The sequence below is a fragment of the Ochotona princeps genome, chromosome 15 (genome assembly GCF_030435755.1).
Source record: "Ochotona princeps isolate mOchPri1 chromosome 15, mOchPri1.hap1, whole genome shotgun sequence".
NCBI lineage: Eukaryota > Metazoa > Chordata > Mammalia > Lagomorpha > Ochotonidae > Ochotona > Ochotona princeps.
The window spans coordinates 44,530,404-44,553,975 of NC_080846.1; the positions used below are offsets into that span (position 1 = coordinate 44,530,404).

General features: G+C 46.6%; 1 protein-coding gene across 1 annotated transcript in view; it reads right to left on the bottom strand.

Moving 5' to 3' along the window:
• Nucleotides 1-15,117, bottom strand: part of TMCC3 (transmembrane and coiled-coil domain family 3) — a 273,167-nt gene extending 258,050 nt beyond the window's left edge. The window contains exon 1 of the mRNA XM_058673249.1: nucleotides 15,098-15,117. Coding sequence (XP_058529232.1) covers nucleotides 15,098-15,106 — 9 coding nt within the window. The 5' untranslated portion in view covers nucleotides 15,107-15,117. The remainder of the gene's footprint in view (nucleotides 1-15,097) is intronic.
• Nucleotides 15,118-23,572: the final 8,455 nt, after the last annotated feature.

Below are 23,572 nucleotides of genomic sequence, written 5' to 3' on the forward strand. Positions count from 1 at the left end.
TCCCTATAACACCTAATGCAATGTGGACACTACATAATGATCACTGCTTTATATGTTGTATAATTGTTAACCATGCTGTTTCACGTACAATGACAACAAAAAAATCTGTATCTATTCAGCACAAATGAAACTTCTTTTCCAGTTATTTCCTATCTGAATTGAAGGCACAGAACTAATGGAATAAAGGGGGCCAATGTAAGCAGAAATTGACTTTCAACTCCTTAGTAAGCTGACTATAAGCCATCTACTTAGGCCTGAGTAAATCAAAATAAATGTGCTATGGGGAGCACGGCTGATGCAGGATACCCAAGAGCACAGAGGATAGTTCAGGTGAGCGATGGTGCAGTGGCCAGCAGGCTACCACACCCTTTGAACTTTGATTCCCAATCTGAGGGTTTAACTGATACTCAAGGAAGCCTTCCATTACAACTCAGTCCCGTGTCCTCACTTAGAAAGAGAACAGAACAACAACAAAAAAAATCTTACAGTCAATATTATGAGTAAATCTGTTTGACTCAGTAATTCATTAAAGAACTCCCACAGAAACAATTGATATGAAAGAAAATAACTTCGTTCAAAGCTGCTTTTAACTATACTGCTCAAAATAGCCAACTAACGAAAACAATCCTAACATCTAAAAATAAGGCATGGTTAAACCAAATGTCATCTATCAACATAACTAAATACTACAAGAACGTTAAAATAACCTTAGCCTTATATGGGAATGGATCTGAGGAACAAACGCAGAATCTAAAACATGCTACAGGGTGCATCTGGGATATGGCATTTTCTGAGTTTGGAATATGTGCCTTTTTACCTGAGGTTTCTTGGGGGTGAGGCTGAAGTCTAATTCCAAAATTCATTTATGCTTCATGAATATAGCTTACACATACAACCTAAAGATAATTTTGTACAATATTTTTAAATAATTTTGTGCATGGAACTAAGTTTCACGGGATGGAATTCCCTACTTCATACTCATAAGGCTTTGGACTCGGAGCATGCTAGGGTGTGCATTTTCAGACTCAGGATACTCCATTTGTAAGCTTCCTCATGAGTACCTGCCAAGTGCCACACCTAATGCAGGGTTCTAGAGACAAAATAATAATAATAATAATAATAATAATAATAATACCAACACAATGGGATCCATACAAGTATCACAACTTGAAGAGTTCTAGAAGAAAGTACAGTACTATGAAACTTCAGAAAAGAACTCACCCAGTTTAGAGTGAACACACATGTGACCACAGATCGTTTCAATTCCTATGACCCCACACACCAATCCTCTAAGTCTATTAGATTACCTGGGGCAAGAAAATAGAAGGCATGAAGGATACAACTGACAATTAAGGACACTCAAATCCTCCAGCATCCCGAGGGAGCCCTGTCACGGCCCTTGGTCCCTGGTTTGTGAACCACAGATCTAAAAACAGGAGGGCAAGCTCTGGGAGGGAAAGATGATGGGGACACATATCCTCCAGCCTGTGGCTCCTGATCAAGTCCAAGAAAGCAAGAAGCAGACGTAGGGATGAACCTTGCTCTCTGCACTGAGGAGGACAGGGCTCCTCGGAAGAAATCCCCCAAAGAATCAGAGCTGATAGTCAGGTTCATGCTTCAGATATGCAGTTTGAGGAATATTTGGGAGTACAAAGGAGTATTTAGGACTGTGCTAGAAATTTCTGTCTGGAGATGATGAAACATAGGGTAAGAGGCGGCACACACTCCCATCCAGAGTGAACCGTGGCTGCAAGCACAGGGTAATGACAGGACTGCATGTAGAAGACTGAAAGTACTTTCCATTCGGTCCCTCAGACATGTGTTAAGAAGTCAATCCTTCCTGTGGGGGGAAAATGTCTATTTCTAATGATATAAATGGGCAATATGATTTGGTTAAAACATGTGAATATTAAAACTTATTCTGCAATAATTTACTTCATCATCAGTCTGCATCCAGCCTGTGGAATTCTGAAATAAAAACCTGGGGGATGGCAGATAACTTAAATTTCAAATAAGATACTTAAAAAATAAATAATTCATATCTGTGGGAGGAACGGGGCAAACAGAAACATGTGGCTGTGGATCTCAGACATGAGGAAGCTGTAGACAAGCTGTGTGTGCTTGTGTGTGTGTGTGCGCAGATGTCTGAATGCTGAAAACAATCTATAGGCTGCCAGTGTGGAGGTGGATGTTTCACTCACTTGAAATCTACAAATTACTCACATGCAAATTAGTGGCAAAGCAGAACATGGGGAAATTCAGAGTCCATTTACCCTTTCTATCTTCTTAGTCCTCTAGAGATCCTTTTAGTGTTTGTGTGAACACTACCCTCGTGTCACTTACAGAAATGACCAGAGGAGACACTGTCCATGATGAGTGTTGAGGAGCAAATTGGGGAGGATGCGGTGATGCCAGATCCTCAGGCTTTTTTTCATGAACACACTTCAGTGCACACAGAAAGGAATCGCAGCACTGGATCTCAGGGCTGCTGCGGGAGAAGCGATGGAGGGAAACCTCTGGGTTTATACAAGGTGTTAGGCATCAACACACCAACCCTCCCTTCATCCCACCTGCTGAGACCAACCCAAGAAGAGAAGGTGAAGGTAATTCTTACTCCTCTTCAGCCTTTCTTCCAGTTCTCTTACTGTTCACCAACACAATAGCATAAACACAGAAGAGATCCAAGCTAGGATTAGAGAGACTGTTTGGTGTACTCAAACCCATGCCTGAAGCTTGGCAAACACCAGGGCTTGCCCCAACATACACATCAGGATTAACCAGGACAGCCTGGAAGGAATTCAGACTTCCAGGTCCTCTCACAGAAATTCTCAATCTCTAACTCAGTTGTGGGTCTGAATTTCTCCAAAGCTCCACCCACTCTCATAAGTGACTCTCTCATGCAACAGGTGTGTGAACCAGGATGCAAAAGCACTCTAGCACCCACAAACCAGCTGAAGCAGCTTCCACAGCACTTCAGAGTGTATTAACATCACACCAGCTATTTCAAACTGATCCTGACTCAGCAAGCACCTGTCAATGACCCCATTTCACAGGTGAGGAGAATGAGTCACAAGGCTAGGGGTTTCAGACCTCAGTTTAGTTGTCACATCTACTACACCACTGTTTCAGCACAAAATTTCTGAGCAGGTGGATCTCTCAACCTGATCATGTATCTCATCTCACTGAGTAATCCTACAATCCAATCAACTAGGAACCATGGTGTATATAAGCAATTCTTGCACCTGTCCAAAGTTCAAAGGGACCCTCTACATCCCAACCGGCCACTTCTAACTATAGAAGCATTACAAAGTCCATGTAAATGAGATATCAACAATGGGATGCACATCTTGTAACACTGCAACTGTATTTTATCATCTGCATGGAAAAATTACCTGAAAGTGAGGAAAGAAAACAAACATCTCTTATCAAACCCACTTTTTTCTCAATGTTTATTTGAGAAGCTGAGCAAATGAGTACTCCCATTTGGCAGGTTCCTTCCCCCAGACACCTGAACAGTCCCTGGACCGAGACCAAAGATAGAAGGAAGGACCTGAACTCAGGGCTCCCAGACAGGCAGCAGGTATCTAATTACTGGAGCCATCACTGCTGCCTTGCAGCATGCACATCGGCTGGAAACTGCCCTCAGGAGCTGGCAGGGGATGTAGGTGTCTTCACTGATAGGCCCAACACCCACCTCACACTTCTACGAAGAACCCCAAGTCTTTACCCTACCTACCAATCTCTCTAATGTTCTCTTGAATGCTAACTGCTTACTTTTTACATCAGGGCCTGATTCTGACTTCTGGTCACTGTAACACACCATGATCCTAAAGAATAGAAACAAAAGTTCTTGCAATTTGGAAAGGGCACCACGGGTGCTAAGTAAGGGCAGGCCACATGTGAACGTGCGAGAAAGCTATCCACGGGAAGATGGGCAGTTGCTGGCCTGGGTAAGGCTGTTCTGGGCTTTCTGTCCATGAAGTTCTGCCTAACCCACCAAAGAGCAGGATGGGCTGTGGCAGGAAAGAGTGACTCACAGGCTGGGAAACAGATCACCGGGGCACACCTGGAACACAGGGATTCTCTGACACTGGGGTCAAGGCCAGGCCACAAGCTAGGGATACTCTGGGATATTTCTGATTGGAAAAATGAGAAGAACAATATTTTAGGTCATGTGAAAATTATGTGAAATTTGGATTGCAGGGTGTATGATTCACGATCTCTAGGAAGGCATCACATGCATTCATTGCATGTGTCCTGCAGGGCTATTTTCACACTGCAAGGTGGAGTCACATGGTTGCCACAAGAGACCATCTGATCCACATGCTGAAAACACTTACCACCTGCCCTTTCACAAAGTCCACCGACCCCTGCCACAAGGCAAAGTGGCAAGAGGTGGCAGATTGCTTCCTAAAAGCCTCCTCTGATCTACCCTTCATTTACCTGAGTATGAAATAAAACACTGCACTCACAATCACCTTGAGTAGGACAGGTAAAGCAGCGATCTCTGCCCAAGGGTGCCAGGACTGAATGGAAACCACTTCTGCAGCTTGTGATCAATCCCTCAAGCACTGCAGCCACGCCCACCAAAGCCGAAGTGCAGCACACAAGGCCCAGCTCAAAGATGGGTAACAAGGTCACTGTCCTCCCTTGCCAGGAGGTTAGCAGAGTAGTCTGTCAGCACCCAGCTCATTCTGGCAACCAGTCAGCAGCCTAATTCCTGCCTTCTCTGATGGCAACATAAATTATGAAGCATGCGATGCTGTGGTACCAGTCAGTTAATTCAATCATGGAAACACTCCCAAGCCTGTAATTTGGACGGGAAGGTGCAGAGAGTCTCGCTTTTCTCAATGCCTGCTGGACAACTCCACATCACAGCTTGCTGGGGTGGCAACCAGGAGAGATCCTCCATTAGGAAATTAGCACTTGCAAATCCTCCAGTAAGCCAAAGAATAAGCATTAAGGTACAGAACAAAAGGAACTGGTGTGGTGACTATGAACACTGTAAGTACACATACCATCATTTATAGTATAATTTATAGCTCTTTCATACACATTGATTGTTGGTTCAATTCTTGGCATATCTGACTCAGATTTCAAGCTACACATAATCTAACCTTCCTTTCTACTTACCTCAATTCCCTGCAAGGAACACTTTCTACTTTCGTAATGAAACCAGGCCTTAGATTCCAAGGTAATAAGGAAAGCATGCTTAGAATGAAGAACTGCAGGTTTATTTCCCTGCTGACAACTACAATGTGCTTCAATGAGCCATTATACCAGTTCCAATTCCAGTTCTGCCAGCACCTGGTTGAACACACGAGGCTGTACCACTGTATTCCTTCAAGCCCCCACTGCTTCTAAGGATGGTTTTGACTCAGTAAATGGCAGAAAATGATTGAATTACATACTCTAAATGGGTCCATTTTACAACAGATGAATCATTGCCAAATAAGGCTTTAAAGTTTTGATTTAAAAATAATTTATAATTGTGGGTATTAAGGCACAGTGCTTCAGGCTCCACTTGGGAACACCTACATCTGACATCTGAATGTCTGGGTTCAAGTTCCCAGCTTCCTGCTAATGCACACAGCAGACAGCAGACAATGACTTAAGTATTTGGGTCTCTACTAAGGTTTTCCCTATGGGAAAACTTGATTGATCTCTGGGCTCCTGACTCCAACCTAGTTAAGACCTGACTGTGTAGGCATTTGAAGAATGCCTTTCAAGTAGATTAAAGTAAATAAATATCTTCTTTTAAAAGTTTTTAAATATGCCAAGATCTACGCTATAGAACGATGCCTACAACACTGATCTGCAAAATCAAGATGTCCAAATGCATGGAAAATAAGTAGACCTCATTTTAAATGATCCCCTCTCCTATCCTCAGGCAGTGGCCAAGCTTCAACAGGCCTCACAGAGCTAGTCGCATCTGTGATCAGAAGTGTGCAGGCTCACGCAAGCACTGCACACTTGCTACACCTCATGCGTGCAGGCTTGCAGCCACAACAGCAGCTGTTGCTGGGCTCCCTGAGAAGCTATCCTTCAAGATTATGACCCGAATGAGAAGGGAAGAAAGACAACAAAGAAGAGTGGACTCAAGAGACAAGGCTTCCCAACTGCCTCTTCCTGCCAAGGTAAAACACTGGCTGGCAGGGGAGGCAACTGCTGGATGAGCGACAAGAATGGTCCCAACGGCATCCCTCACTTGTTCAGTTGGTTTACCGAGCAGCTACATGGACTTGTCATGGTTCCAGACACTGGATACAACTGTGAACAAAACACTGTATCAGACTCAAGAACAACAACAGGGTGGAGTGCCTTTGCCTCACCAGGATAACACTTAGCCTCAACAAACGCAACCCAGAACTGAATGAAGAGCCCACAGACTTGTCTTTGGATAAAAACCTGATGTATGACAGGGCTGTAATGCACACTGGTGGGCAACAACGAGAATTGAAGTACCGTCAGAATAACAGGATACCTATATGGGATAAAAACTGAATCTCCACCTCACTTCACATATTACATTGAATTTCAAGAGGATTAATGCACCAAACACTAAAGATTTTAACTCTTCTAGAAATCATACGTTGGCTGCTGGCACCACAGCAGAACAAGCTATTCCTTCCCCTATGGTGCCAGCATCCCACAGGGGAGCTGGTTTGTGTCTCAGCTGCACCACTTCCCATCCACTCCCTGCTTGTGGCCTGGGAAAGCAGTAGAAGATGGCCCAAAGCCTAGGGATCCTGAACCCATGTGGTAGACCCAGAGGAGGCCCTTGGCTCCTGACTTCAGATCAGCTAAGCTCCAGCCATTGCAGCTATTGGGGGGAGTAAACCAGTGTGTGGCAGATCTTTCTCTCTGTCTCTCCTCTCTGTAAATCTACCTTTTAAATAAATAAATACATCTTTTAAAAAAATAAATCATAAGTGAATATCTTTAGTCTGCAAGCATGAGAGGATTCCTTAAGAAACAGGAAACACAAACCACAAAGGAATCAATCGGTAGCCCCAAACACCTTAATATATTTGCAACTCAGTAAGAGAAAACCCTAAAGTGAAATGGGCAAAAGCTACAGATAGTCCACAGAAGAGGAAACTAGTGAATATGTTAAAGTATGTTTCAACCACATTGGTAATTAGGGAATCACAGATGAAAATCAAGATAGGATAATATTTCATACCTGGCACACTTAAAAAAAAAATCAAAGGGGCCTGGCACAGTAGTCTAGTGGCTAAATTTCTCACCTTGAACGCGCCAGGATCCCATATAAGCACTGGTTCTAATGCCGGCAGCCCCGCTTCCCATCCAGCTCCCTGCTTGTGGCCTGGGAAAGCAGTGGAGGACGGCCCAAAGCCTTGGGACCCTGCACCCGCCTGGGAGAGCCTGAACAGCTCCTGGCTTCGTATTGGCACTGCACCAGCTATTGTGATCACTTGGGGAGTGAATCATCGGACGGAAGATCTTCCTCTCTGTCTCTCCTCTCTCTGTCTCTCTGTCTCTGTCTCTCTCTACATATGTGGATGTTTCAGACACTTTCTGGTGACAATAACTAGCAGCACAGACAGTGTGCTCATCCACCCAGCTCCTCCATTCCTAAAAGCCTTACCACTCACTTCCCTGTAGCTATACATAATCATGGCAGCACTCAAATGCACAGCCAAATGAGAAATGAGAACTTCGCTACCAAACATTCCATCATATGATTATATTTGGATTGAAAAACTCACAGGAGGGACCAGTATTGTGACGCAGCCAGTTAAGCCACAGTCTGCAATGCCAGCAACCCATACAAGCTCTGGTTTGTGTCCAAGCTGCTCCACTTCCAACCCAGCTCTCTAATAGCCTAGCAAAACAGCAGTTGGCCAAGTGTTGGGGTGCCTGTAACCCACACCGGAGACCTGGTGCAGCTTCAGGCGCCAGGCTTCACCTTGGCCCAGCCTTGCCTGTTACCGCCATTTGAAGCCTGAACCAACAGATGGAAGATTCACCTCTCTATCCTTCTCTCTAATTCTGCCTTTCAAATAATTTTTTAAAAAGCATGGTCAGCTACTGGTATCAGATGGCTACATCTCGCATATATTTTTTCTATTCTAGAACTTCACAAAAATGGAATTCAACCATCTTCTGGCATAAGTAGTGATGTACTCCTTGTTATGGCTGGACACATTCCACTATATTTCACTGCACAAAGACACCACGGTTTATCTCAGTACCTTTTAAATTGTGGTAGGTACATGGATATCACAGTATCATTCTTTATACCTCTTCATATATTAAATATTTCTTTTTTTAAAAAAAGTTTAGGCCTCAGAGTGCTGGAGATTTTCTAGAGCATATACTTAAGGCAGGCAGGACATGAACTGGTGCCCATATGGGACTTTGGTGCCTGCAAGGCAAGGATCTAGCCACCGTGCCATTGCGCCACACCCTGCACAACAGATACTTAGGCAGACCAGATGCTGTGAATCACTGTTTATGAAAAACTGCATAGGGTTCTGTGTCTGACTTCAGTGGCTTCTGTTACTTTTACCAACATGCCAGTAGCTCACGTGATCATTCTTCACATTCAACTGTTTTCTACAACAGACCTCAATAACCCTCTGCCTGAATACGATCTCGATTTAAACGGTTTTAGGGGTACCTTGGACTCAACATGTACAATACCGAAGCAGCCTTCTCCAGTCCCAGCCCTGGGTTTATAGTCTAGCATGTGTGTCTCTATTTGTGGCACCACCACAGGCCCAATTCCAGCAAGCCAGAAGCCCGGGAGTCATCACTTTAAGCCCCTCTCCTCCCTTCTCGTCCACTCCCTAGATCACCAAGTCCTGCTGATCCCATTGCAACACACCTCTCATCCAGAATGCACCTCCCCCTCATCATCTCCCCAGTCTGGGCCATCGAGCTGACTGCTACAGCCTCCTAACCCATGCTCCACCTGCAGAGTTGACCTTCCAGTCCACTATGCATCCTGCAGCCAAAGAGATGTTCTAGAATAAATATTGGGTTTTGCAGAATCTGGCTAAAACCTCCTGATGGCTGTGTATCGTGCTCAGGACAGTTCTCAGCATGCCTCACACAGCACTGCCTGGTCTGGCCTTGCCCTGCCTCCCCAGCCTCAATTTTCACCATGGGCCCCTTGTCCTTCCCTCGTAGCCATTCTGAATGCATCTTGCTCCTTAACCATGCCATTCCTCTCTCTACCATTTACTCCCACCTGCAATACCATCTTCCTCCCCTTTTGCTGACTTCCCGTTATGTCCTGTCAGGTCTCCCTCAGCAGTTATACCTTTGTTCTAGAAGGGGCTTGTGTGAACCCCCAGACCAGGTCAGGGAGCCTCTCTTCCTTCCCCACAATCTGTGATACTGTTTAACTGTGTTCTCAAGAAACTGCAAAATCCTGTGAGGTGAGGGCCACACAGAGCCTACATGTGCATACAGGATGCCCAGTACGTGGTAGAAAGCCAATTTTAACTATCTGTTTGATGAGGGTCACCACCTTATCTACAAGCAAATGATGCCCATAAAAAAGGCCGGAGTTCTTTTCTTCCACACAGAGCCATGCACATGATCTGTGGTATTTACATTTCCTCCTGCTGCTGCTGCTGCTTTGGCAAACATTGTGTCCACCATCCAACAGCACAAGAGGTGGCCAGACTCGGAGCCATCCACTGTGGTTTTAAGACATGGTTTCTATAAAAAGCTCCACGTACTTTTCAAGAGTCTCACCTCGGTTGGGACCGGGACGCAGGCACAATGCCTGAAATGTTGTTAGGATTATGATGATTGAAGTGGAAAGGCTACTGGCAAAAGTGATGAAAAGTTGCTATTTCATGTGTGCTGGGCTTTTGGGTCTGTCTTCTCAGCTGGGTGCACTCGGCCTGCCAGCGAGGGACGCTGTGCGTGTGAGAGTTCACCAGCAGGTTATCTGCAGCAGATAATCCCTGACCCTACCTTCTTATTTCTGAGCTTTGCCATTAAGAGCACACACTCTGGGACCAGAAAGCCTGGCTGTTTAATCCCAGCAACACCACTGAGAGGCAGAGGAGAAGTAAGCAAATTACCTCGCCTTTTGGTAGCTAGCTTCCTCACTTGCAAATGGAAATAAAATGCACCTACTTCAGGGATTGGTGGTGAAAATGAAATAAGTCAGTGTCACTGACGTGTGAGGTGCTCAGAGCAAGAGCCACAGGCCACGCCAGCGATCCTAATGAGGCAGCTCTGGGAACAGAGGAATGTATTTGGAAAACAAGCGCTATGGAATCAGAACAGAAAAGGCAGAAGCAAAAGGAACTTGCCATGCAACAGGAATGGCCAGGCGCTTGTCTTAAAACTCAAAAACAGCCCCTGAGCCACAGGTTAGCCAAACCAAGTCACACAGTGAGCGAGCAACAGTGCTGGGTGGAAACCCCAGGCATTACCAACCATTCTGGGAAACCACCAACCACTTTGGGGAATGGCATCCCTGGGCTGTGAAGGAGAGAACAGACCGAAATCATGTCAGGATTGTGAAGGGTGACAGTATAAACACAACAGGCTGGCCCATCTCTTCTTCCCAAGTTCAAAGAGGCCAAGTGACAGCCTTCTTCTGAGCATGCTGTCACCAAGATCAAAAAGTCCTCTGCGTAGACACTTTGAACTCCTGGGGGCTGAATCCAGATGCTCTGGCAAAGGCACCAGCAGACTGACAGGACCTTCTCAGCCCAGAGCAGATCAAGTGGGAAATGCAGGGATCATGAGGCTGCCCAGAGCCACAAGAGGAACTAGAGAGGCAGGCAGTTAGGGCAGGCCAAGCCTGAGCTGGCTCTGTAATGTCAGAGAAGTTACTCCACTTCTCCAAGCATCTGTACAGCAAGGATAAGAGCACCTGCCTCAGTGTGGATGAAGTGCTTTGATACAGTTTTGAAGAAAAAAGATGAGGTGGGAAGTGGTGTTTTTGTGGTGCAATGGCTCAACTGGTTAATCCTCTGTCTGCAAGCCCCAGTATTCCATACAGGTGCCAGTTTGTGTCCCAGCTGCTCTACTTCCCATTCAATTCCCTGCTTCTTATGGCCTGGGAAAGCAGTAGAGGACAGCCCAAAGCTTGGAATCTTACACCCACGTGGGAGACCCGGAGGAAGTTCGTGACTCCTGGCTACGGATCAGCTCAGTTCTGACCGTTGCAACTACTTGTGGAGTGAATCAGCAGATGGAAGATCTTTCCCTCTGTCTCTCCTCTCTGTATATCTGCCTTTCCAATAAAAATAAAATAAAATAAAACCAAAAAGCAGTAGCTACCATGGCCATTCTTTTTCCACATTTGATTACTCCTTCTAACACAAAGAATCAATCAAAACACCCTATCCTCCAAAGCTCCTCGCTTGGCACAGGAAAGGCATCATTTTCTTTTTGCAAACAGAAAGCAAAGCAATCTCCAGCTATGCAAAGAGGTGCAGGAGGCTGCGGCAGTGAAGTCTTCCCAGTGTTTGGGATTCAACCAGATAGCACAGGAACATCCCAGATCAGTCTCCGGTCTTTGCCCAGGAAAACATTGTACACTAGGCTACAGGAAAACATTGTACACTAGGGGACTTCCAAAAGCTGAAACATTTTTCACATTCCTGGAGACAGGGAAGCCCATGGCCCTGCAGATTCATCCCTGCTGGGAGTCGGCTATCTGGCTCATCGTAGGTTGGTCCTTCTCGCTGTGTGCATAATGTGGCTTCCTCCAGCCTTTTGAATAAGAGCACAAATCCCAGCCATCAGAGTCCAGCCCTCCTGACCCAGTCGCCTCCCAGCAGTGCCCCATCTCAAGTCATCACCATCCACTTGAGGGCACAGGTTCCCACATACTGGAGAGAGGGGCACACATTCAAATCTTTCTGGAGAGAAATCCAATCACTGGGCAACTTCCTCAGATATGTCCATGGTGCTTTCCCTTTCATCGAAGAATGCCCAAAGGAAGCAACTGCTTTGGATTCTCATAACCTGTCTGTACGGTGATGCTGAACTACTGCAGCAAAGCCCTGGCACGGGCACCTGCACGTGGCTCAATTACCTGCCTTTCCAGATCCAGAGACGGCCTACGGCAGGAGCAAAGTCTGTGGGCTCTTAGGGCTTTGGGGGCAGGTCAGCCCAGGGCCACAGATCACTCAGACGAGTGGCCATGAGCGACACGCTTAGCCTTTCGGAGCCGCTTTTCTGGTCTGCAAAGTGGTGGTGGCATCTGCCTTTTCACAGGAGCCTCGTTCATGCATGTCAGGGACGCAGCAAGCCTTCACAAAACATGCCTCTCTGCAACGCCAGTAAGCACTCCCAACTGAGACCCAGACACCTTCTCTCTCTCTCTCTCTCTCTCTCTCTCTCTCTCTCTCTCTCTCCCCTCTCTCCCCTCTCTCCCCCTCTCCCTCCCCCTCTCTTCCTCCCTCTTTTCCCAACAATCAGCAACCTCATGTATACACAAGAGGGTCCCACATCTCCCATCCATTCACATCAGCAGGTATAGCTGGCACTACCTCCAAAATACATCCCCTGGGGTAGGCATAAGAGCTCAACTCACTAATCCTCTACCTTGCAGTACCAGCAGCCCATATGAGCACTGGTTTGTGCCCTGACTGTTTCATTTCCTATCCAGTTACTTGCTTATGGCCTAGGAAAGCACTGAAAGACCCCAAAAGCCTTGGGACCCTATAGCCATGCGGGAGATACAGAAGAGGCCCCAGGCTCCTGGCTCCAGATCAGCTCAGCTCCAGCCATTGTGGCCATTTAGGGAGTGAAGTAACAAATGGAAGATCTCTCTGTTCTCTTTCGCTGTGTAAATCTGCCTTCCCAATAAAAATAAAGAAATCTTAAAACAAAACAAATTCCTGCCTCTTCACCTCATCTTCTCACCTTGCACACAAAGGTGGTCTCCCTCTTCCACTGCCACCCACACTCCACAAGCCGATCTACAAACCACAGCCCAGGGGAACCTTCCAAAGGCCAAACCCAATCACACATTGCATTCCTATACTTAAAACTCTCTGCATAACATTTCTAGACATTTAAGCTAAAATTTCGCTTTCTTCCCATGCCCGACCAGGCCCGACGACTATTCCTCTAACCGCACCCCAATCCACTCTCCAGCCCCTACACACACCCACTCTGCCCCACGTCCTCTGCCTCTCCATGGCATGCCCACGTGAAGCCTGTGCCCTGCTGCTCTCTGAAATGCTCCTTCCCCAGGCTGTCATGGTGCTGCCTTCTCTTCGCATAACACACAACTCAAATGTCATCTCCTCCAAGACATCTCACCTCACCAGTCAGACTAAATGCTTCCCTCTCCATCAGTCTCTGCTTTAGCTTCCCTGACACACATCACTATACACATCATTATTCATATGCATTTTTTATTGCTTTATTGTCTGATTTGTAGCAAGACTGCAAGGGCCAAGGGAGCAAGGCTCTGTCAAGCTCCTGCTCCCCCCCCTCCCCACATGCAGCAGGAGCTGCAGGTGGCAGGGGTTTAATGTGTCTCTAGGTGGTGAGAGATTAGCACGCAGACTGCTGAGCTCCAGGCACAAAGACTGATTCAACAAGGACAAAGCAGAGCCCAAGAATCTGCATTCCTAACAACCACTGTCTCTCTTCCCCCACAGCAGGTGTACACAAACCCACAGTTTAAAACCCCCTCGTTAGTCCCCTCCATCTTCAAATCCCCAGTCTCATCTCATAGCTGAGTAAGTACAGCTGCCTCTAGCAGCTCTACAGGTCAAAGGAAGTCACCAAATCCCTGAATTGGGAGTTTGGGCCAGCAAGCGCCCACACACACTGCTCCACACAATGCCAGGCATGTCAGGCTAGCTGACCATTCTTCCCCAGAAACACCTGAGCAGGTCTGGAGTCCCTCCAAGAGGCCAGCCAGGTAAATTTCCATGTCAGCTCGCTCACAGGATCCAGGGGCATTGGGGGAATCATACTTGCCCTACAACCCAGCTATGCATGGACTCATTCTCATTCATATTCATTCTCACTCTCTCTCTCTCATTCTCTCTCTCTCTCCTGCCATCACTAGCCAAAGCCACCAGCAAAGAGTTTCCTTTGCGACAACCCAACAAACACCTGGGAGGCAGAATCCTTGAGCAAGCCCTGTGGCCAGACCCTCAAGCACACCGACCTCATACCGGGGCTCTGCTGGGCTTGTCCTCCTCTTTTCCATCCCCCTCCCAGCTTTGACAAACAGCCACCTCACACGGCCTGACTTCAGCACCTGTCCTTGTCTCCCTCCAGAAGTGGCCAGAGAAGGGCTGGCTTGGGTGAACACGGCAGGCACCTGGCAGCATTTCCTCAGGTTTTCTCTATGGCCCGTCCACACTAACAAAGCCAAGAGCCCGCGCTTGATCAGAGACCCTCCGCCGAGGAGGAGCCGAGGAAGTTCACAGTCGGAATGGCTCACGGGGCTGGTAACCCCGCGAGCCCCAACACCTTTGCCTACATCAGCTCCCCACCCTCACCCCCAGGGGCCGCCAGGGCCTCGCCTGTCAAGCTGACCCGAAGCAGCCCCGATCTCCTGGGCTGCCCTTGAAAGTGAAATGAATCCTCAGTTGAACCTGTTTATTTTCCACAGTCCACGGAGGGCCCGGAGCCAGGGTTCCTCATACCTGCGGGTGAGGCAGCCGCAGGTACCAAGGGTGCCCCACCTGCAGCCTCGGTTCCGTCGGAGAGCGGCGCCCCGGCTTGCCCGTGGGGGTAGGGTGGGGTGGGGGACCTAAGGGAGCCGTTTCTAGGGGGCAGGAGAGGACCCAGTCCGCCCGTCGTCCACAGCAGGCGGGTTGCGAGCTGGCCCTTCTCAGCCCCGCGCACCCGACGCCCCACAAAGTTCCCGAGGGCCTGAGGAAGAAGCGAGGAGTAGAGCGGCGGCGGAGCCACGAACAGGGAAGCCGGGCCAGGGAATCCCTCTGGTGCACCTGTCTCGGTGCCTGGGGCGCACCACGGGGCCCCGACGGGTCGGCACCGGCGCGGGAAGCCCGAGCCCCGGCCTCAGGCGAGGTCCCCGCGGCTCCCAGCTCGGATCCCACGACGCCCCGAGGAGACCCGGCGTGCCCACCCCCTCGCCCCCGGCCCCGCACGCACTCACCCTCCGCATGGCGCTGGGACGGCCGGGCCGGACGGGCTCGGCGAAGCCGGCTGCAGGCGCGCGGGGAGGCGGGCGGCCGCGACGCACGGCCGGCCGGGGAGCTCCGCGCTGCCCCCTCCCGCACACGCGTGCGCCGCGGCCGCGCGCAGACAGGGCGGGGGCGGGGGTCCGCGAGGTCCGAGTTGCCCGCACCCCGGCTCCCGGCTCCCGGCTCCCGGCTCCCGGCTCCCGGGTCCGCCTCACGGGGTGCCCTCCGCGGGCCGCCCGGCCCCTTTCCTCCTGCTGCTCCGGACTGAGAGCAGCGCTGGCAGGGCGCACGCACGCCGTACTTTTTCCAGTGGCCTAGAGGTCTCTTATCAGTACAGCTGGCGGAGGGGGAGGGGTGTGAAGGGGAGGGAGTTGTACCTGAAACACAGGAAACCAATGGAGAAGGCTACCTGCATTTTTAACTTCATCTTAACAACACGTCATAGTGGCATTTTCCACCCTAGGGCTCCTCCGAACAGTTTTAGTGCCTGTCCTTACTTAGAAGACCTGGGCTGGGCCTGTGTTACTCGTTTCAATTGGCACAGTCCTCTGAAGAAAGTGCTGTGATTTTAACTTTTCGTGGGCGGGATGGAGGGGGGGGGTGGTAAGAGGCTGTGGTAGAGTCTGAGAGAGTAAGTAATTTGCTTAAAAGTACATGGCTTGTTAGCGGCCTAGCAAGGATTTCCACTACGCCAAGTTGGGCTGACTCAGTCTCCCTGCTACACTGTACTCGCTTCATTTAAAAGGTGCAGCAGGTGGAAAAGTGTGGAGTGTAAACAGAAGCTCTGGTCCCACATTAGATCAGCCATTTAGCATCTCTGGGCTTTAGCTTCCTTGCTTATAACATTAGATCTTGGACTAAACAGATGCGTTAGAGTACTGTCCAGCTGTCAAGTTCAAGAATTTAGAGTATTACCATTTCAGTATCTTGTGCACAACCTGTGGGAATCCGCGGCTTCGTTGGTTTGTGTGCCTTACTGTAGCTCCCTGTTTGTTTTTAGCAGAGTTAGAAGAATCAGCTGGTTCACTCCCACAATGACTGCAATGGAGGGAGCTGGGCTAGACCAAAGCCAGGAGTGTGGAATGCCAGCCAGATCTTCCCACTTGGGTGCAGTGACCCAAGCATTTGGGCCATCTTCTGCTGTTTCCACGTCATTAACAGGAAGCTGGATCCGAAGGATCAAAAGAGGAGCAGCCCAAACACTGGATTCTACCAATACCCATATGGGAATACTGGTGCTGCAGATGGAAGCTTAGTCCACTATGCCACAATGCTGGTCTCTGGCCCCTTGTTTTAATTCGACACAATGCTCCTCTTCCCCTTCTGCAGGGGACCGTGCAGTAGGTGTAGATGGCACGAAGGTGTGAAGAGAACAGCTCCCCTGCTTGGCAGGGCCCAGGGGAGCTTCCAGCTGTTTGGCAGGGCCCGGCGGATTTCTCTCTGACCACCTTGATGCAGTCTCACCACCCTTTTGCATGGACACTCAAGCACCCCACTAAGAATCCTGTAATCTATTGAGGCATTGTTTGCCCCTGTGAGATGGCTTTGGCAAGTAATATGAGCTTGAGAGTTAATGTTACTGATAATGTCTTGGTGAGTGGGCCTTTAACTGCGCACAGGAGTGCAATTAAACCCATGCCATTTCTGGACACCTTGTTGTGTACCTACCCATTGTCCTGAAATCTGGCCCAGACATATAGCATGCCTTCTGGGAAATGGCTTAATAAGAATTTTACAAACTAACAGAATTGATGGGAGTATGAGTGGGAACTGCTATGGCAAAAAAAATATAGTTACTGTGACCTTAAAGGTTAGCCTGTCCTTGCAACTTTTAGAGCATAGAAAATGCAGCTGTTTTAGCCGCTTTTATAATTTTTTAACTAGAGGAAATATAGGGCAATTCTACTAACATCACAGAGATATACTTTTGATTATTGTTTGTTTATGGGGTTGTAGGGTTTGCAGTTGTAGGGGGATTTAATGTTTGAAACTTTTTGCCTTAGATCCTTATGTTCTTTTCTTTTGATGTATTTTTCCCATTATGTGATAGATAAGTTGTGAAAATAAAATGTAGTAGGTAGGAATATTTTACTGATTAGTAGGTAACCATCTGTGCCTCGGCCTTGGACTTCTGGCTGTCACCTAATGGCTACTTCTGAAGAATGAATAATGGTTTGCTTTAAAGAAACTGATTATAGTAGCTTACAGAATTATCTTTAAGAGCACCTGGTTGACCATGAAGTAAAAATTAATTGAACATCTGTGTATGCTGTCTTAGTTCTAAAGTTAAAGATAAAAAGTCAAACGTTTGTGCAGAGGCTAGTGATGTGTCTAAGTAAATAAAAAGGACAGCTTCTTTTGGAGAAAAGAGGCACATAGCAAGAACGCACCAAGTGTCAGTGTCTGTGTCTTTCTTTATCGCCGATGCCACGCACCCTTCTCGAGCTCCGAACTCTCGGCTGGAGCTGGACTCCGGCACCCTTCTCTTAGCACTCTTTGCTTTATGAATACCATATATCATTCAAGGGTCATTTTTTTTACCAAGCTTAAATAAGACTCCTGCCGTGCTTGTATGTGTGTAGCAGGGAAAAGAGCTATGAGGGTAATAAAGAATTAATTAGGGCCCGGCGGCGTGGCTTAGCGGCTAAAGTCCTCACTTTGAAAGCCCCGGGATCCCATATGGGCACCAGATCTAATCCCAGCAGCTCCACTTCCCATCCGGCTCCCTGCTTGTGGCCTGGGAAAGCAGTCGAGGACGGCCCAATGCATTGGGACCCTGCACCCATGTGGGAGACCTGGAAGAGGTTCCAGGTTCCCGGCTTCAGATCGGCTTGCATCAGCCCGTTGCGGCTCACTTGGGGAGTGAATCATCCGACGGAAGATCTTCCTCTCTGTCTCTCCTCCTCTGTGTATATCTGGCTGTAATAAAATGAATAAATGTTTAAAAAAAAAGAATTAATTAGCCTGGAGGGCGTTTAAACTCTTCAGAAAGCAACACTAGCATCGTGCCATGCCAGATGAACAACAACACTCACATGGAACAGACTCCTTGCCCACCTCAGGAAATCCTCGTGTTTTCAATGCTGCGCTACATTCACTTACAGGACCAGTGTAACAGTGAAGGCCGCTGAACAAAAGGTCTCCCTTGTTTCTGTGGCGGTGTGAGGGATGGCTTTGCTGCTTGCATGGGTTTAAAGACTCTGCAAGTGTTTGAATAACAGGTGTCTCTGGATTTCATCCCATCTCCATTAGCCTTCCAAAGCCAGACATATCATTTGTTTCATTGAAAGCCACCTGATACTTGACAGCACAATATTTTTCCCTGTTTAAAGAAGCTTTATTTATTTATTTGAAAAGCAGAGAGACAGAGAATATCTTCCACCCATTGGTTCCCTCTCCAAATGCCTTAACAGCGAGGTCTGGGCCAGCCCCATCCCCTTTTTTACTTGTGTAGAAATATCTCCAGTGATCAGAAAAAACAGCCCTTTTAAAAATATTTTTATTTTATTTTAATTTGTATTGGAAAGGCAGATATACAGAGAGGAAAGAGAGAAAATCTTCCATCATGCTGATTGACTCGCCAAGTGACTGAAATAGCCAGAGCTGAGCCCATCTGAAGCCATGAGCCTCTTCCAGGTCTCCCACGCGGGTGCAGGATCCCAAGGGTTTGGGCTGTCCTCTACTGCTTTCCCAGGCCACAAGCAGGGAGCTGGAAGGGAAGTGGAGCAACTGGGAGACTACTGGGCACACAAATGGGATTGCGACACATGCAAGGCCACTAGGTTATTGCACTAGGTCCAACAGCAGCCCTTTTGACCCGGTTAAATTCATCCGTCTCCTCTGCAAAGCAATATTCGGGTGCCAGGAAAGACATTTGATATAAAACTGAGCAAAGAGGAACCAGATTACAATTTCACATAAATAATACAGCAGAAATAATTTATGCTACCTTTCCAGGTAAGAAATCCAAACCAGTCAGCAGAATTTCTTAACAGTCTATCACCTTCCATTTAGAAATGTCCTCTAAGGGGCTGTCACAATGGTGCGATTAGTTAATCCTCTGCCTGCAAGCACCACTTCCCATCCACCTCCCTGCTTATGATCTGAGAAAGACTCAGAGGAAGGCTCAAAGTCTTGGGGCCCTGCACCCACGTGGGAGACCCAGAGGAAGCTCGTGGCTCCTGGCTTTGCATCAACTCAGCTCCTGCTGTTGCAGCCTTTTGGGGAGTGGAACAGCAGATGCAAAATTCTTCTCTCTGTCTCTCCTTCTCTCTGTAAATCTGCCTTCCCAATAAAAATAAATAAACATTTTTAAAAAGAGAGAGAAATGTACCAGTAATAAAATACTGTTTTTCTCTGCAATATTTCTAAGCTACAATCCTTGAGAAAATGACCATTAAAAACCTACTTAGGATTTCTCAGAGGGGCATACATTATCAGTTGAATCAACCTGTAATTTCCTGAATCAGATCAAGAATAATTTCAAGGAAATATTGATCACAAGTGAATGTACTCAGTGCTTTATGTGTTTCAGGCTCTCTGACAAAGCAATTTAATGTGTATTAATCTGTTTGTTCTTATAAAACCTTCCACGATTGTTGCTAGGATCTCTCCCATGTGATAGACTAGGAAACTAAGATTTATCAAGATTAAACAGCTTGCAGAAGATTGCATGGCTAACAAGCAATACAGATCTAACCTAAATCTGACTGCAGGGCCTGAGAGATTACTCAGTGACAGGTGGATGCTCACAGAGCACAAAATTTCCTCCTTCTGGAATTTCTTCGAGGCAGGGAAGACATGAGCCTAGAATTTTACAGTCAATAAAAGTGACCTCCAGGTGTCTCTCTCTCCCTCCTCTTTTGAGAGGCACCCCACCTCCCGGTTTTCTTTCCGGAGGTGCTTCCGCTTCTCTGCTCACCTGGTCCCTTCGCAAATAAACTTTTTCTGTCTGCAACAGATTGCTGGCTTTTCATTTCTACACTAAGTTGAGGAAAGAACCCACCGGGCATTTCTGGAAACATATTTTCCCTGGCGCCCACCGTGTGGCATAAAAAAGAGACTTAGACGGGAGCCACGTGGCCCAACTCAACCCAGAGAAGACTTCACAAGATGGGATCTCAAAATTCGCGAGTGGACTCCCCGACTCCTCTTGGTTGTATCCTTAAAAATTGCGACATATTTGGCTCGTGGATGGGGTCTTCAGATTTCAGGTGGCCTTGAACATGCAAACTTGCATGACAACCAGACCAACTCCTGCCACAGCAACTTGGATGACCTAGACCATCTCCCTGGATCCCACACCTCCAGGGGCTCCTTACCCAAACGATGCCCAATCTCAGCAGGAAGTAGCCAGAAGACATCGTCTCCCCTTACCCCTACAGAAGTAGGATATGGGATTTCAAGAGGGGGGTCTGAGACCATCCAGGCCTGCTGAGGTCTTAGCCACACCTTCAAGTGGGTGGCACCAGCATTACCCACCCATTTTCTAATTAATTAAGAGACTACCAATGGGAAACATCTTACCTGTAGGTTCCCCACCTAACAAGGAGGGGTCAAGGAAGGCTTAAAATCCCAAAACCCTTCCTCAAACCTTTGATGTCTCTCTCTCCCTCCTCTTTCAAGAGGCACCCCACCTCCCGGTTTTCTTTCCACAGGTACTTCCCCTTCCCTTTTCACCTGGTCCCTTTACAAATCAACTTTTTTTGTCCGCAACAGAAAAAAAAAGTGACCTTCAAATATTTATGTAAAAATAGCATGGAGCTTGCCAAGAAAGGATCCTTTTAAAAAAAGATTTATTTGTTTATACTGAACAGATAGAATTATAGAGAGAAGGAGAGACAAAGATCTTCCATCCACTGGTTCACTCCTACAGTGGCCACAATGGCTGGAACTGAGCCAATCCAAAGCTGGGAGCCTCCTCCAGATCTCCCACGTGGGTACAGATTCCCAAGGCTTTGAGCCGTCATCTACTACTTTTCCAGGGAATGAGTAGGGAGCTGAGTGAGAAGTGGAGCAGCCTAAACACAAATCAGTGCCCATTTAAGATCACTGCACTTGCAAGGAGGGGATTAGCTGACTGAGCCAAAGAAACGATTCTTAAAGGTAAGACCTTAGCTTAAAAAAGATATTTGGATGGGAAAGGTAAAGGGAGTGAACAAAAATATGGAGGTAGGGATAGTGGAAAGATTAGAGATTTGGGGGTCACATGTCTAGGAAGGTAAGCCTGGGTGGCTAGTTAGAGGGACCAGGGATGCCGTGAGGGTGCCTTTATCTTAAGACCTTCATCTTTCATTGTTTTACTATTACAATATATATTGCAATCACTCAAAGATAGAATCTGAGTTATTTAGTTTGCTAGTGGACATTTGCGAGGTTGCTCTGCCATTTTTTTCTCCCTGGCCCTTGTGTGTGTGTATATTTATATTTTTTCTTTTATTATATATATAACATATATTCTTTTAATATATTCTTTTATTATTGTTGTTGTTCCTGTTGTCATTTTATGATACAGTTCCATAGGCACTGGGATTTCCTTTATCCTTTTCCCAAGTCCACTACCCTGCAATGAGTTCCCCTATATTATTACTATAGTATAATTCTTCATAAATAGTCATATGTCCATCATTGCGGGCATGGACAATGACAGACAGTCCAGCATCCTGTTGTCAAGATATAGTAAACAGTTTCATTGGGAGTCCATCTTTGATCTGGAAGTAGAGATGCATACTGCATTGTATCCTCACATCTGAATATGACAGTCTCCATTACACAGTTACTATACATTCCCTTAAATGAAAATCCACAATACAAAATCAACAACTGAAAGAAAAATGGAAATTTACAATGCCATGAACTTAGATAACATACTACTAGATATGATAGTCTCTATTACACAGTTCCTATACATCCCCTGAAATGAAAAGCCACAAAACAAAATCAACAACAGGAAGAAAAGAAGAAATTAAAAAAAAATTGAGTTAAATAACATGCTACAGAATGACTAATATGTTACTGAAGATGTAAAAGTAAAAATCAAGAACCTTCTTGAAGAAAACGATGCTACTGTATGATCTATGAGTCAGTGAAGAATTTAATGAGAAAAACATGTATTGAAGAAATGAAATTAAAAACAAAAACATCAAAATCCATAGTGCTTCAGCCTCATAATAGTTTTTCTAAAATGAAAAGTTACCCTTAAATCTGTCCTCTTGCTTAAAAAAATACTCAGCTTTAGGGTTAGAACTTGTGGCACAGCTGGTAAAGTTACCTCATGTGGGTACCAATTTGAGAGTCCTAGCTCTTCCAGTTCAGCTTCCTGCTCTGCTCCTGGGAAAGCATTTAAAGATGGCCCAAGTCCCTGGGCACATGTTCTTGGTTGCTGGCTTTAAGTTGGCCCAGCTCCAATCATTGCTGTCATTTGACAAGTGGGCCAGTCAATTAAATATCTTTGGCTGTGTGTGTGTGTAATTCTGTCTTTCAAATAAATATCTTTTAAAAATATTGTTTTATAGCACTTAGGAAAATTCTAAACTTCTGCCTTACATTCAAGATTCTTCAGTTTTTGGCTTATCTATCTCTCTGGTCTTCAGTTCCCATCATTCTCTATTTCATGTAGTCATTGAACACTTGAGGCTTTTTGTGGAAGTCAGATGTGACCTTAGAACCCTGCTTGATACACAACTTCAGATTGCTTATGGGCAATTGGACTCCATCCTATTTCTCTTTCAATCCTTCTCAGAAGATTTCACAACCTACACTTTCCTTCCTTTCCTGTCATTATGGATTCAGACTTCTTTTGTGCTTTTCTGCTACATTTGTCATACTTAATCACAATGGGTTTTGGAGCCACCTGCCATCTATATGATTTTGGGACATTATGCTTGTTTTATATATATCTACTTCCTTACAAGAAATAAATTAATGCGTGTAAAGCTTTCCTTGAACATTTGCTCAACACATGTTCCTTATTATTTATGAAAAGGCACAATCAGTGACAGCAATAATTACCCCACACTTCTCATAGCCCTGGCAACCCAGTAGCTGTCCGTGGTGCTAAAACAGTCCTCTACCCCCAGGACAGTGTGGCCATTTTGTCACACATTTAACCCTGTACAGAGTAAATATGTGATGACATCTTTGGCAGTGGATGTAGAAATTGCTTCTTCTCTTCGTTTTTCACAACTGTCATCTTAGAGCTGGACTTGGTTGCCTCACCAACTTCATTTCCTTTTTCTTTTATATTTATGGAGCAAATTTTACTTTTGCTGCCAAATGTCTGTCTGGTTGCCAAGTCAGGCAGATCCTCAACTTTTACTTTCAATGATGAGTGTGGTCAGATGGGCCACAGTGTAAAGTACAAAGAACTTCCAGCTAGAAGCACAACTTCTGCTATTGGCAGCATCTACAGCTTTAACCTAAGCCAGCATGTGGCCTGCCTTTCTCTC